Below are 15112 nucleotides of genomic sequence, written 5' to 3' on the forward strand. Positions count from 1 at the left end.
TCTCCACCTGCCTGCTTTCTTATCTGTAACCCCCTCCATGCCTCCCTGCACCCTGGCATCCTCTAGGAGATGGCACATCTCACCGGGACAGAGTGGCCTCTGCCCCTCTCCCAGCCCAGAGAGATGGGGGCTGACGGTGGCCCATCGGGGTGTCAATGGCAGGTGGCTGAGGCAGCGCGCAGCACTGCAAAGACACCGATGAGGTGTCCCTGGCATGCCCAGAGATGCTGCTTCTGGGGTTGCATTGGGCTGATGGACAGTATGAGGCTCCATGCTAGTGCCAGAAGGAGCCACGCTGGAGGAGCAGCAACAGTTCCCAGTGCTGGGATCCACGTTTTGCACATCCTAAGCACCAACTGCTGCTCTGAAGTGCCTGGGTGCACTCCCACCTCTTCAAAAAACCTCTGCAACCCACTTGCAGGCAGTGTCTCCTCCTAGAGTGATGCTGCAGCTTCCAAGGAGAACCCAGCACCAGGGTTTGGCTTTCTTAAGGGAAAGGTTGAAAAAGAGATGAGGAAAATGCAGCATTTGTACAAGGTGCATCGTCGCCTCTGGGCACCTGGTTGTGCTGGCAGCTCCCATGAAAGTGCTACAGGCCATTGAGCTACAAAATGTGCACCAGCAAAACATCTCTATAGCTGAGATGAAGTCTTGCTTCGTGGCCATCTCCTCGCGCCCTTCAGCTCCCCGGGAAGGATCAGCTCTCAGCACGTGAGCGTGCAAGGTCTTCTGGGGGCAAACCCTGACTGCTTCTGCCTGTGTTTGCTTTCACAGATGGCTAACCCCGTCCCGTCAGCCTGCTGCGTGGTGCTCGCCGCAGTGGTGGTGGTCTACGCCCAGAGACACAGCCAGCAGGGTGAGTCTCTTCACACCTCTCCCACCTTGGGGGTCCCCAAAAACACGAATGCCGATCCTCCAGCCTCTCTCCTGGGGCAGGCTGGATGTGATTTCCAGGCTTGCCTCATACTACGTTTCTGGATGTTTATCACTTTTCTCCTGTGTGACACGTGTCCCCTCCTGCCCATCGCTGCAGGATTTGGGCATCCCCACAATGCCTGCTGGTCCCCTTTGCCCTTCCCACACCCCTGAGAGTCCCAGGGTGTCCCTGTGGCCAGGGCAGGGGATTCCCACTCCTGGGAATCGCTTCCCAGCCCTTTACCCTTCCTCTTCTGCACACTGCCCTGTGCAACCCACCCGTAAAGGGATGAGCGGGTGGGAAGAGGCAGGAGCCTGACAGCCCCAAGCCCTGAGACCCTACCCCATGACTATGGTGGATGCCTCATCCTGTTCTCACCTCCTTGGGGTGGCTTTGTCGCCATTGCTACTACCCATCTGTGCCCACCACTAGCTCCTGCCTCTCCAGGTTAGCTGAGCATTTGGTGCTTACCTTAGCAATGACTTTAGAGATAAAATTTTAGAGACGCCAGTGATCCTGGGTCCAGGCAGGAGCAGGAAGGTTATACGGCAGCAGGTTGGGTCCCACTGTGGGGCCACCTATGGCAGCTCTGCAACAATGGGACAAAATGGAGGACCTCCAAAACCCACTGGATCCCTGGCAGCCAGCTTTCGATGGATTACAGAGGAGAATTTTGCTGCTTAACTCCCATAAGGACATCTATGCATCTGTGGGCGCTGTGGGACTGAGGAACCCAGCCAGAGCACCCCATTGAGCTCCCCTAAATCCAGCTGGGTGGGTTTACGTTGCTGAAAGCTGGCAGCCTTGCTTGCTTGGACACGAAGCAGCTGGGGTTTGGCAGCATGTCCCCATCACATGGGGACAGCCACTCTCTGGACACAGAGGGAGCTTGCTGGCTGGTGTTGCAGGAACCTTCCCAGACCTTCCTAGGGTGCCTGCTTGAAGCATTTGGGTGCTGAGCAGTGTGCTGCTTTCTGCAGAGAAGCAATGCTGCTTGGTCCTGCCGTGCTTGCCAGACCGCTACCTGGGAAGCCTTGAAGGACCCAGTGTCAAGGCTGCCTTGACCTCAAGAGCATCCTTTGGGTGCACCGTGCTGCTTCCCTCTGAGCTGTGGGGACGGCAGCCCAGACCTGTCACACAGGGAGATGCACAAAACACATAAGTGCAGGTACTTCAGGGTTATGTACACTTGGAATGTGTTGCCTCGACAGACAGACAAACACTGCTCCCTGCCAGCGCTGGCCAGGGCCACTCATTTTGCCACAGAGAGCACAGCTGCAGGCAAGACCCCTGGGCAGGCAAGCTGCAGGGTCTGTCACCTTCTGCTCCGTGATCCGGCAGGGCTCAGGGATTTGACAGCATAGCTTCCCCATCCCTGTGTCTCTCCTCCTTCCCTGGCTGAGTCCGGGAGGGAGATGTCTAGGCCACCAGCTCACGAACATTGCTGCTGGGACCTGGGTGCTTCAACAGCACAGTCCTGGATGGGGGTGCATGGAGTGAGACAAGGCTTTCCCCGTCTGCAGGAGCCAGAGAGGTTGCTCTGCACTGGAGGACATAAAAAACGAGAAAGGAGGGAAAAATTGGTATAAGCGGGAGGAAAGCTAGTAGGGCAGTTCCAGAACTGTCCTCGGTCTGTTCCCCAGAGTCATTGAGTGTCCCTCCTGGGCACTTCTCTGAAACACCGAGGTGATGCTCCGGTCACAGGCTTTGGAGCAGCAGGTTTTCTGCCCACCCTGCTGTCCCCAGCTTGGAGAGGATGCATACATGCAGGTGAAGTAGATGAGCATCTGCCCTGCATTGGAGACACGAGGGTGGGCTCCAGCCCCCCTCACCCTACCGCTTGCCCCACTGCAGCCTCCCCTTGCCAGCCAGCCCCAGGGCTCATCGCCCGCCAGCCAGGCACTCAGGCTGGGAAAGCATGTCAGGAATGGGGTGGGAGGATGGATTAGTCCCACTGGTGGCAGGGACTGGGTGGAGTGGGGCAAGATGCTGGCATAGAGTCCATTTATCATGCACTTGAGACACGCTCGACTTTAATAGCTCATGAAGCACTTTAAGAGATGCATTAGCACTGAATACTTGAGTGAGGAGGATGTGACAAGCTGTTAAGTGAGCACGAGCACGGTGCAGTGAGGCCGGCCACCCGCTCCTGGCTCTCACGTGCACCCTGGTGATTACTGGAGCGTCCTGCAAAGTGCCACATGAATTAATAAAAGCAGCGTTGGACTCAGAGGAGGTGAGGCTGCTCATGCGTTAACCCCTCGGCTGCTCATCTTTGGTCCTTCTCCTTGGAGCTGGTAGAGCAAAAGGTGCACTTGTCTGGGATGTAGAAGCCCAGGAGGCTCCCCAAAGTTGGGGTGGTAGTGGTGGGGCTCAGAGGTCAGCAGATTTGGGTACCCTCCATCCCTCTGGTCACAGAGCATCCGTGACAGGTTGCTAATGTTACACCTGCACCATCCTACTGGGCTAATGGTACACCTGCACCATCCCACTGGGCATCACCACCCATGGGGGTGGGCATGGTGCGATGGGACACCAGAGCCATCACTCAGGGCACCCCCATGGGAACACTCGGAGGCTGTCACTAATGTGCTGGCTCGGGCAGGGGGTTTCAGGTGGCCTGCTGCAGGTAATGGGGCAGAGGGGCAGCAAAAGAGGATGCTAGCAAGGGGTTGTCCCACAGCATGGTCTCTTGTGTCACCCCGACTTGGGGGGCATGAGGATGCGGCAGAGTGCTTGGCTGCCGGGGGCAGGGGGGATGCCACTCCCCAGGAGAAACATCCTTGGTTGTGTCTTCAGCCCCGGAACAGCTCAAACCATCAAATGGGGATTCCTCCCAGCCCATCTCCACCACGGGGTCTTTGTCTCTGTCGCTGATGCCATTTTGGGGCAGCTGGGCTGGACCGTGGGTGCTGCCGGAGCCACCAGCGCTGCCGGGAGTTGCACGGTGGGCTCACGGCTAATCCTATTGCTGCTAAACCCATCACCCCGTGCTGCTCAGCCCCTCATGCTGGGCGGCTCTGGCAGGCTCCGTCCTCGGCGTGGGTGGGATTGCTGCCGCTGCATTGAGCGAACAACCTTCCCCATCCTGGCCAGGGCAGCCAGCGTAGGGTGGCTTTGAACAGCCACCTCCCTGCTCTTGAATTTAGCAAAGCAAAAGGCAATGATGTGCTGGGTAAAGTTGGAAGCTGGGAAAAGAAAAAAAGATGAGGCTTGCAGGGCTGAGCTGCCAGAATAGGTTGGTGTATAGTGGTGCTTGATCCTCCTGCTGGACTCGCTGAGGAAGTCGTCCAGGGATGCCCCCCCGGCAATGCATGGGTAAGCACAAAAGTAAACCAGCTTCAGATGGGGCTGCCGGATGAGGGGCAGCCTGCCTCCAGAGACAGGCATTGCCCCAGGGAACCATGGGGCTGTCCCCATCCACGCAGCTCCTGGCTGGCACAGAGGGATGGACCAGAGCTGCAAGAAGAAATGGGAGGGGACAGAGGAGGCAGAACTGGCTGAAGAACATGCAGTAGAGCCCGGTGCCCTCCCTGTTATCATGGGCAGCGAAGTTTTCCTTCCTGTGTTTCCTCCTGCAGGCAGTGGTTGCTGCCAATTTATTTCAGTGTAGAGGAGGGAGATGGGGAAGGCTCGGCAGAGCACAGAAGCACAGAAGCAGTGCTGCCTGCTGCGACACTTACAGATTTGTTTGGCCAGGGGCTCCATCGTATGAGAGCAGCGCTGGCAGGAGCCCCTGCCATGCCGAGACCCTCTCCCTGGCAGGACTCGGGCACCCTCAAAGGAAAGGGAGAGGCCACAGCACGAGTCCTGGGGCTTTGCCAAAGCTCCTCTTGTGGGAAGTGTGTACATGGTGGAGATGCATAACCGCCTGTCAGGCCATAAAGCATACGTGCGTGGGTGATTTCAGTTCTCTCTATTCATTGCCCTGACTGCCTGTGGATGGACTGAGCTGTTTCCAGTAGACCTGAGGGCTGCAGCAGTCCTGGGAAGAATGAGCTCTCCTTCCCCTTGCTCCTGCCACGACCAAAGCGTCTTCCCCATCCGTCAGTGCTGCCAGAGTTATGTCCACATGTGTCCTAGATTGAGATTTCTTGGCTTTTAAAAGAGGAGTAATTCTGCTTTATTGATCCTCACCTTGCTGAATTAACTCATGTTTAAACAATAATTATGTTTTCACCCAGGAGAGGAGACAAAGAGATAAACGTCTCTGGAAATGAATGCGTTTCAGATGCCACATGCTGGGGTTAATTTATTGATGGGCGCAGAAGCTGCTATCTCCTCTCTTTCTCACCAGCAACAAGCAATTAGCCCCCATCATTCCTCAACCGAGGAAAAGAAAGAGAGATTTTGTTTCATTACTTTCCCTTCTCTCTTGCTCTCTTAAGCCCTGGCGCTAATCTTTTGCAATCAGTTCTGCTGCAAAGCCTCCCGGGAGCTCCAGTTTGCATGCGCCTTGTTAGAAATGCTGCCCACATTTCAGCTAAGACAAAGCCTGGGCCGGTAAACAACCTTCAAAATGCAGAGCAAAGCCATGCAAATTGGCTTTTTCGAAGAGAAACCAACTCTATAGATATGTCCCTCTCTCTGTTCCCCACATTGTCCAACCTTCTCCGTGTGGCATTCGCTGGCTGACGGGGATCTGACCATCTCTTTCTGGACTCTGCTTCCTTCCACATCAATCAGCTCATGCAACTCCTCAGGGCATCTGCCTGGCACGGTTAAACCAGTTGCTTTGTTTTTGGGGGTGTTCTCTGGGTTTTCTGTGCAGGAGGTGGTTTGTAGATTCACGCAGGAACATGTGGTTTGTTTGCAGACATCCGAGCAGGTTTTCATCGTGTAAATGCTGTTCAGTGAAGGTGCCTGGGTTCAAGTGGTGTGACGGGCTACCTGGGTCTTCAGGCTTGGTCTTGTGCCCATGGGTGCACACGGGAGATGTGCATTCAACCTAAAGCAGCACTGCAGGAGTAGTCTCTCCATATATGCATACAGAAGGTCTCATCTCCCTCTCCCTCTCTGCCTCTCTCTGCCTCTCCATTGGAGTGTCATTCAGCCATGCATTAAGTGACATGACTAACATCTGTCATGTGTTGTTTGTTTTTCCACCCACTCCCCAGGGCGAAATGCGTGTGCAACAGAGTGTTTTGGAATTTTTGTAATTGGCACTCACTGTTTACACTGGGGAAGGCAAGGTCAAAGGGATCGTGTGTGTGTGTGTGTGTGTGTGAAGCGGCCGGCCAGGAGGCTGGAGATGGTGCTTGCTTCCCACAGAGGCTCATTCCCTGCTCGGGCTGGGGCCAGCGCAGGAAGAAACTCTGTCTCCTCATGACATAGCACCTTCCCACCTCCCCTGACACCTCCTTGTGTCTCGGGCCAAGTTTTGCTCTCATCACGGCACACTGGCACTTCATCTCCGGGTGGCTCCTGCCAAGGCGTTATCGGTGTTGTCCTGAAGATGCAGTCCCACTTTCTGCGAGCCTGACCTACATTCCTCCACTGGAGATGAATGGACTTGTGTTTGGCTGCATAAAACACATGTTCTTGCTGAGAGAAGGCTACTATATTAACTGCTCCAGAGCTCTGCGTGCGATGGACTCGTCCTTTCTGTTATAAACATCAGCCTTTGTGTCACCGGCAAACTTTGCCAGCAACAGTTTTATGTTGCCTTCAAGATAATTGATACGATGAGTGATTAGCAATGGGCCAAGAACAGATCCCTGTGGGGCCACACTGGGAACACCCTCCTGCAATGATGATTCCCCATTAACAATTATTTCCCCATTAGCAATTACATTTTTTAATCCTTCCTGTTACAATTCTGGATGCTCTCATTATCCAGCTGGCTGAAATACCAGCCTTGCTCCAAACTGCAGCCCTGTTCAGTGTGTGAGCTGCTTTCAGAACATTTCCAGGACCTCTGTCGGGTGAGCAAGGTCTGGTGCAGCCTCTACCTGCCCCTACATCCCTCACTCTGCAAGCCATCTCAAAGCTAAAACATTCTTCAAATTTGCTTCATGGAGAGCTTGGAGCACCAGAACTGAGGTATGCTGCTGGATCAATAAAAGTATATGTCTTGGCATTGAGAGGACATTATCAGGGTTTGCTCAGCACAGTCAAAGTCAGGGGGCTCAGCTCAGCCTGTCCTCAGGCTACATGAGCTGGGTTCACAGTGATGTTCACATAATCGGCTGGAGGAGCCAGCTCTATCTGGAAGACTTAGATTCCAGGGCACGTCATGAGTAGAGAGATTCTTCTGCCTTGGAGCTGCCAGAGGAGAAAGACACAAGCACTGGGGCAATGGGGGAAAGTACTGCCAAAGGTGTGGACGCCCCTGGGATGGCAGCATCCCTGGCAGAGCAGCACTGCCCACACTTCTGGGAACCCTGGTGGTCACCTCGCTTCTGCAGGTAGCTCGGGTACCTGGCGGGTGAGTCAGCCTGACTCACCGAGGACACATCACCCCTCACATGAAGGCTTCAGCACTGGTGGCTCATGCGCAACGATTAGGACTTGAGATTCTCCCTGAGATGGAGCCTGCTTAAATCATTCTGAAGGCTGCCATTCAAGGGCGGGCATCCGCTCTTTGCCTTCTTTGCCTTGATAATTGCTTCCTGGGGCTAAACTAGCCCAAGCTCATGATTTTCTGCTGGTGACCAGCATCATTCCGGTGGGGTTGCTGCATCTGCTGGGGGCTGATCTGGGCCAACCTGGCTGTAGCCCAAGTAGCATGAAACTCATGTCCCCCTGATGCCTTTGCAAGGAAGGTCATTACCTCCATCACTGGGCATTCATTACTGTGGTGGTTTCCCCGCTGCCTCCCCCCCATCTTCCCTGCCAGCCCACATCTGCAGGGAAGCAGCAAAGACAGCAACTCACCCCCGCTGCAATGACACCCCACCTGCAATCCATTAAACTTTGCTGCATGCTGTTAGGGCATTTAAGAGCCCATCACGGTCTGGTGTTCCCTTGCTGCTCTAATCCTTCCCTGCTGCTTCCCTGCCTGACATGGTGAAGATGAGTCTGTCTGAGAAAAAGAAGCCTGGACCCAAACAGGCAAAAACTTATGCGTCCCCCTTTTTTCTTCTTACTTCTTTGTCTGTTCCAGAGCACCTGGTTTGTTTGTTTTTTCTTCCCTGCTTCCCCCCCCAACAAGATGCATATCCCAAAAGGTTCCCTGTCTGCAAAGTAAAAGAAAACAGCAAAAATAGCCCTGGGTCCTGGAACATCTTTTTCTATTACTGGACATCCCTCTGAGCCCAAGTAGATTTCCTGCCCAGACACAGAGTGAATTATGGCCAAGCTCTCGGAGGCTGACCTTGTGGTCAGCCGGAGCACAGGCTTGCTAATAAATGTGGTCAGCCCCTACCGCAGACAGCCTATTTTTAGTGCCAGTGTTTCCTTGCCCGTTGCCTCATCACCCGGCAGGTCCCAGAGTCGAGCATCCCCTGGGGGTCCGGCCAGCGGTGCAGGATAGCCCCACGGGGAGCACATCGCAGGCTCGCTCCTGGAAACTGAGAGCATTGATTTCCACACAACATCTGTTAATTTTGCCCTGCAGAGAGTCGTGCGTGGGGCAGGGTGGCCTGTCTTGCTGGGACGTGCTGTGGGAGCACATCTGTGATGCCCCTCAGACAGGGAACAGAGAGCTCGTGGCAGGCACCTAAGGTCTGTGCTTGGAAAAGAGCCACAGGTCAGGACGAGATTGATGTCCCCTTGTACAAAGTGCTGTCGGATGCATGAGGAGAGATTGCTCTTAAAATGTGGGCAGGGGAGAGAAGAGAAGGACAGGAAGAAAAACAGAGAGATTGGCACTTAGGTGAGAGAGAGCAGGGCTTTGAAGACTCGCTCTTTGCAAGTTGCTGAAGACTGGAGACATGCAAAGACACTGTGAAAGCTGCCTGCTTTCACTATGGAAGTCTGTCTGGAGGCACTTGCACTGAATTTACCCCTTTCTGGGAAGACAAGAACTTGTTTTAAATGGAGTCGACAGAGATGAGGTTGTGGAGCAAAGCAGGGATCTGTCCCCAGGTTCACATGAGCCATCCGAGAGCTTGGAAGGAAATCTAGTGTGAAATATCTGGGATGCTAACAAAAATACAAACCCTTCCATCAGCCTGGTGTATTGAAGCAGTTCACAAAGCTGTAAAAGATCAAGAAAAGAAAAAAAGAAAAGAAAAGGTAACTAGAGGTAAGAGTGTGGATCTGACAGGTTTTGGACAAGCCTGTGATGCCACAAAACTGGTGAGAATAGTTCACATCTGTGGTGAGAAGAAGAAACTGCTGTGAGGCTCGCAGTCTGCCAGGATTCATTAGTTCTGCCAGTGGCAAGGAAAACCATGTCTCAGTAGTCTCTTAGACTTCATTAAACGTATCGACAAGCAATGAAGGAGGAGGAATGGGGTTTGCAGTCCACCCAAACACCCAGAGGAGCTTTGAATGGAGAGCGTTTAGCCCAGGATGAAGCCCTGGGAGGTACTGCTGGCTGGGGCAAAGCTGCCGTGACCCATGGAGAGGAGGCAAGACCTGCTGGTGTGGATGTGCAGAGGGGACAGTGTGGGACACAGGGAGCAGCACTTGGCTCGTGGAGCATCTGTGAATGGGTCCTTTCTGACAAATCCTCACTGAAACCCACTCCTGGTCAAGCCCAGATCATGGGGAGAAGCTGGATGGAAGGGTTTGGATAAAGGTCATCTGCTTCTCAGGGTGGCATCATCCCGTTGTGTGAAGCAGGAGCATTGTTTCTTCTGCTGACACTGGGTTGTAAATCAAGGCATTGCCATAGCAGCTGTGAGCCCCCAAATGCTGGTGAAGCCAAAATCCCATTTGCAGAGATTTTCAGAGCCAGGGAGGGAGCTGAGGGATCGCCCAGCACACAGGGAATAGCTGTGGTCTTTGCTCTTTGTGTGAGCTCTGGCTGCTGAAGAAGGGCCGTGTCCTGTCCTAGCACTGAGCTCCTCTTTGGCGAGGGAGGAAGCAATCCTCGTCTGTGGATTACACCTGTTGGTTTTTCATGCTTGTTGTTACATTCTCAAAGGCTTCCAGAAAAGGAAGAACTCATAAAACGGTGACAGTTGGAGTGGAAACCTTTAGTGCTTCAGGGACTTGGCTTCAATTAGCCTCCAAAAGCTCGGAAAGGTCTCTCCTTGTAAGTCACACACGGCCATCCCAGGGAGCCAGCTGTCTTGCATTTCCAAAGCAGCCCGGTCCCCACCAGCCTGTTTAGCGACGCATGTCCAGCTGAACTCGGACTGAAGGTGCCACTCATTATTTATCCCCTTTGAAGGGTTTCCAGTGTCTGAAGTCTTGGGCTGTGGGCTGCTCGGGGACTCCAAAGCCAATCTCCGGTCAGGCTGAAAGAGCAAAGTGCTGCAGCTCCAGGGGCAGCTCCGGGCACCATTTGCAGGAGCCCATGACCTTAGTGGAGGGTGCTACAAATCACTCCCGGAGCATGTCAACAGGGCTGTGCGTGACGGACCCCGGGACCAAAAGGGCAGGCAGGGCTGGGGCTGAGATGTTCAGGTCCTGCACATCCATCAGCAATGCTGGACGCGGAGTGAGTCACTTGCTGCTGTCTTCAGGCCACCTGTGACATGTCTGTGACCAAGCAAAGCCCTGGGTAATGGGAGCACAGTCACACCGAGACACTGAGACCAAACATTATCATCTCTGCTTTGCAGGGAGAGGGTTTTGCAAGGCTGGGAACAGCAAAGGAACCACAAAGTGTGCTCGGTAGCACAGATGCTGGGACGCAACGTGCAGAAACCTGAATAATCGAAGTCTTTTGGGGGGGAGTGTTAATTTCTCTGGGCAGACACTGTGCTTCCGTGCAAAGGAGAATACCTAATACCCAGATTCCTAATCTGGGTGGGAGATGCTAGGGTGTGAAAAAGAAACAGGAGAGCAGCTTGCAAGATGTGTAGTCTGTCCTGCAAATGAAAAGAGCATCTTTCAGGATAAGCAGTCTTGGGCAGCACTAAATGGAGCGGATCCATGCAGAGAAGCCAATATAATTGTGGCATATTAAAAGGAAAAGGAGAAGAAGAAGGAGGATTGAGCAGGGGCTGTGGCAGGCTCGTTACAGAGGGGAAAAGCGATGTGTGTCACCTTGTAATGAGTGCTCCAAGAAGGCCAATCAGGTGGAGAATTCAAGTGAAACCGCACAGCAATTGACGATGATGGAGGCAGGAGGGGTTACAGCAGTATTAGTCCAGTGTATGGACCATTGATCTCTTGGTGTAGGATTTGCTGGGAAAGATTGTTATTTAGGCTTAGCTGCCACCAGGCACTAATTGAAGCTGAGGACTCTGGAGCCTTGTTGGAAGCCTACCGCCTTCCTCTGCTTAGAGCCATACTGGAGAGGCTGGTGATGGGGAAGCAGCTTTGTGTATGTGAGTCAACGTGGGAATGAAACAGCCCGTGTCTCTGCACAGGAGACAAGGAGAAGGGGCTGAAAACTTTTCCTTGCACGGTTTCATAGTTGTGTGTCCCTGGGCAAGACACATCCACTTCCTGGTGCAAAATCCCCCCTGGATGGGTCAGAGCCTTGCCGTAGGGTGCACACAGCTGGCACACCCTTCCTCCCAGATTCAACACACTTGACCTTCCCAGCTCTTTTGGCTTGCAAAGCCTGAAGCGTTTCCCCCGTGGCCGATCCCTGTTAAGCCATCCAGTGGCAGCCGGATTCTTCTTAGTTATCTAATCTGGAGTGCTGCAAAGCAGCCAGGGGTCTAGAGAGTTGATGCTGGAAACATTGACCTGCAAGGCTGGAAGCCTGGAGGACTTCTGCCAGCCAAGAGCTGTGTGCTTTGTAAGCAGCAGAGAGCCGGCGCCATCACACCCAGGAGCCGACTGGGATGTACAAGTTTAAGCAGAGCTGCAGCATGTAGCGTTCCTTGCTTGATTCCTTCCGAGTTTGCTAAGGTGTAATGAGGTGTGCATGCGTGTGCACGTATTTCTGATATCCAGGCGCTGGGCATGCTGCTGGGTATCACAGCTCTGCTGGCAGAGAACTGGTGGGGAATGGATGTTTTGTTATGCCAAAGCGTGCTCCTGCTCTCTGGAGAGAGGTCCCCTCTGTCCTCTGCTGGTCTGTGCTGCTCGCGGGGGACCACACTTGCTGCCTCCAGGATCCAAACTGAAAATAAAGCTGAGGAAGTTGCTGAGCATCCCTCACAGAGGTGACTGAGCTATGGAGGGGGGTCAGGGTCCTGTCCTGTTGTGAGCAATAGGAAGACAGGCTCACAACAGCGGCAGCTGGTGTAGACCTTCATTGTGCAGAGCATCTGCACAAGGATCTGCTGCTGCGTGCCGGTCCTGGTAGCCACACGTCCATGCATCCATCCAAGCTCAGATCTCCAACCAGACAGGAGAGCTCTGCTCACCATTCGCATGGTTTATGCGCAAACCCTCTCCGGGGCAAGCCCGGAGCACTGACTCCCCAGGGGAGTCTCCAGCCATAGCTGTGAACTTGAGAATTTGTAGGATGAGTCACAGAGAGCCCCTGACTCCAGCCAAGCCACAAGCCCTGGCAGGTCGGACTCTGCTGCGTCTGCAGATTGCCTGCACTGTGGTGTGGTTGCTCCAGCTGAGACGACGCTGTGCAAACGAGAAACTGAGGTACACATGAGTGAGAGTGTATTGAATCCAGAAGCTAATGTTTGTCTGTCTGTCTACTCCTCTCACTGGGATTTCCGATGGGAAACCTCTATGTCTGGCCGTAGCTGGGAGCCTGGAGATCTGCCACAGCCTTTGCCAGCTGCTGAGACAAACGGAGAGGGTTGGAGCAAAACAGGAAAGTGCAGAGACATTGCTGAGGAGTTGGGATACTACCTGGGATGCAGTGAGGCATCTGGCTAGGGATCACATCCAACCAAGTTCCTGTGCTCAGCAGACTTGAAAGTTAGTTTTACCTTTGTGCTGGGAAGCACGAGGTAATTGGCCTTTTTGCCTCTTGTCTCTTTTTGCCTTTGGGTGAAGATCCCCCCTGTGTGGCACAGGGGAAGGACAGCTGAGGAGCTTGGGTCCCTGCTGGTTCATCCCAGCTCTTAGAGCATCACACAAGCCCCTTGGCTTGTGGAGGAACCGTGGCCAAGGCCAATGGCCACAGGGTCACTTGCTAGTGAGCTGTAGCAGCATTCCCACTGGCACTCCTGCTGCAATTCCATTCATTTTACTGGGACTCTTCTCTGCCTCAGCTATCTCCAGGGCTTTTCCCTTGAAGAACCTCCCCCAGCTTTGCACAGTAACACCCAGCTCTTGTCTTGCCTTCTCCCAGCATCGCAGCACACAGCCCTTTGGGTGCTAAGAGAAAGGGTACTGCTCCTCCTTGCTCTTGGAGGATGCTTGTGCTCTCTCGCTAGACCCATTGCAAGCATCCTCCTCTTGGCCTCGGTCGGGTGTAATACCTCCACCAGCTCTGTGGTTCCTGTTGGTGGAGAGCCTTTAGGGATGCCTTCAAGCTGCCTTACTCTCCTTCCCCTCGTGTCAATGGTGCTTTGTTGATTTACAGCCGCAGCACATCAGTCTGCCTCCGAGCAGGTGACCCCTCCAGCTCTCAGCTTTGAGATGGACAGGTCTGTCCATCCCTCCCGGCTTGCAGAGAGAATTTCTGTTGTTTTCAACCCGAGTTGCTGGAGACTGATCGTCATTTTTTATGGAACGTGAGCCCTGAGTATTCAAGAAACAGCACTGAACTCAACGTGACCATGGTTGGTAGGTTCTGGCCCTTAATTAATTAGCATTGATCGTACTTCACTTCCAACAGTGGAGGAGGGAGCTGCAGCTCGGGGAAGCAGCGATGTGTTGCAATATAATCACTGCGGCCATTTTCATGCTGCCGGTCTCTGCTATTCAAAAGTTACATAGCTGCTGTGATGGCAGCATGGGAGACAGAAAGGAAAATCCTGGGGGGATAGTAATGACATGAGGCTTCGGAAGCTGTCTGTCATTTTAGAAGAAACATTCATTTATACGTCTATGCAGGGCTGGGGGTTTTTTCTTGTTTTCTTTTGTTTTTTTCTGGTTCTTGGCATTGGTGTAGCTTGACTTAGCCTTAGTGAAGGTGCTGTTCATGTCATCTGCATGGCAGCAGGCTCGGTGTGGGGTCCATCAGCCCTCCAGGAGATCCAGCTGTCAAAGCATGGGACCTCCACGTGCTCCCTTCGCTCCCAGCTTCTCCATGCAAACACAGCAGGAAACTCACAGCCCCTGAGCAACCAAGAAGTGCTCTTTAGGAGGTGGAATGTGCCTTGTCCCCCAAGAAATTTGGAGGGGGTTGGATCAGTCACTTGGGCAGAGATATTCGAGTGTTGGTGAACCATCCCTCCACGTGAAGTTGTCCATCTTGCTGTAGTCTGGGCATGTCTTTTCTGCTGAGTTCTGTTGGGTCCGTGGGACTTTGTATCCCTGATGCATTTATTTCTCCACGTTTCTGCAATGTTGTTCATCCCAACTCCAGAGAGATGGCTGTGGGCATCTTTCTATTGATGCATGGGTAGGACTTTGGGATATAAATGCAGAAGGAAAACTTCAGGATTTAGGTAGGCAGACTTAATCCCATTACATTCTTCATCTAAATCACAGCTCCAGACTGAAGACCGCATAGCAAGAGCTACCGACAGAGAAGGCCAGCCCAGAGCACATCACAGCTTTTTTAAAGTGTTGTATGACGTTGCAAATGTGTCTCCCAGCCTGGTGGATACTGAACCCTCCTGCAAACACTGTGTGTCTTTAATTCATGCTGTGGCATGGACCAGCAGCTCCCAAGCTTTGTGTTGCACAGCCCCTTGCTAGGGGCTCCCAGTTGGGCTGTGGCAGCGTGCTGGGAGCCCTGGGCTCTGGTGGCCTTTCTCTCCCACACAGCATGCATGGCTGCCTTGCCAGGATGCTGGGAAAAGCAGTGCCAGGGCTGGAAGAGGGGTGGGGGGTGGGTGTCAGCAGGCAGAGATATTCGAGTCAAGCCTGGTAACCTGGGGGATTAGTTGATATGGGCTGTTAGGTGATTTAATTGTGTTTTCTTTCCTCCACTGAGTTTGGGCCGTTTTTCTTAACTTGCTTAGCCCTGAGGAGTTTTTTTAGTGTAACCACTATTTATGGAAGGCTTTTTACTTCGTTACTTCAGGGGGAGTCACTGGTGTGCACTGTAGCAGCTGTCTCATAGTCCCACAAGCTGCCACTGCAGCATCCGAGTGCTGGCAT

The 15112-nt window shown here is 53.4% G+C and overlaps 1 protein-coding gene across 1 annotated transcript in view; it reads left to right on the top strand.

Moving 5' to 3' along the window:
- CNTFR (ciliary neurotrophic factor receptor) overlaps window positions 1-15112 on the top strand; it is a 212318-nt gene that overhangs the window by 123594 nt on the left and 73612 nt on the right. Inside the window, exon 3 of the mRNA XM_074166564.1 lies at window positions 775-856. Coding sequence (XP_074022665.1) covers window positions 775-856 — 82 coding nt within the window. The remainder of the gene's footprint in view (window positions 1-774; window positions 857-15112) is intronic.

The sequence above is a fragment of the Numenius arquata genome, chromosome Z, assembly GCF_964106895.1.
Source record: "Numenius arquata chromosome Z, bNumArq3.hap1.1, whole genome shotgun sequence".
Classification (NCBI taxonomy): Eukaryota; Metazoa; Chordata; class Aves; order Charadriiformes; family Scolopacidae; genus Numenius; species Numenius arquata.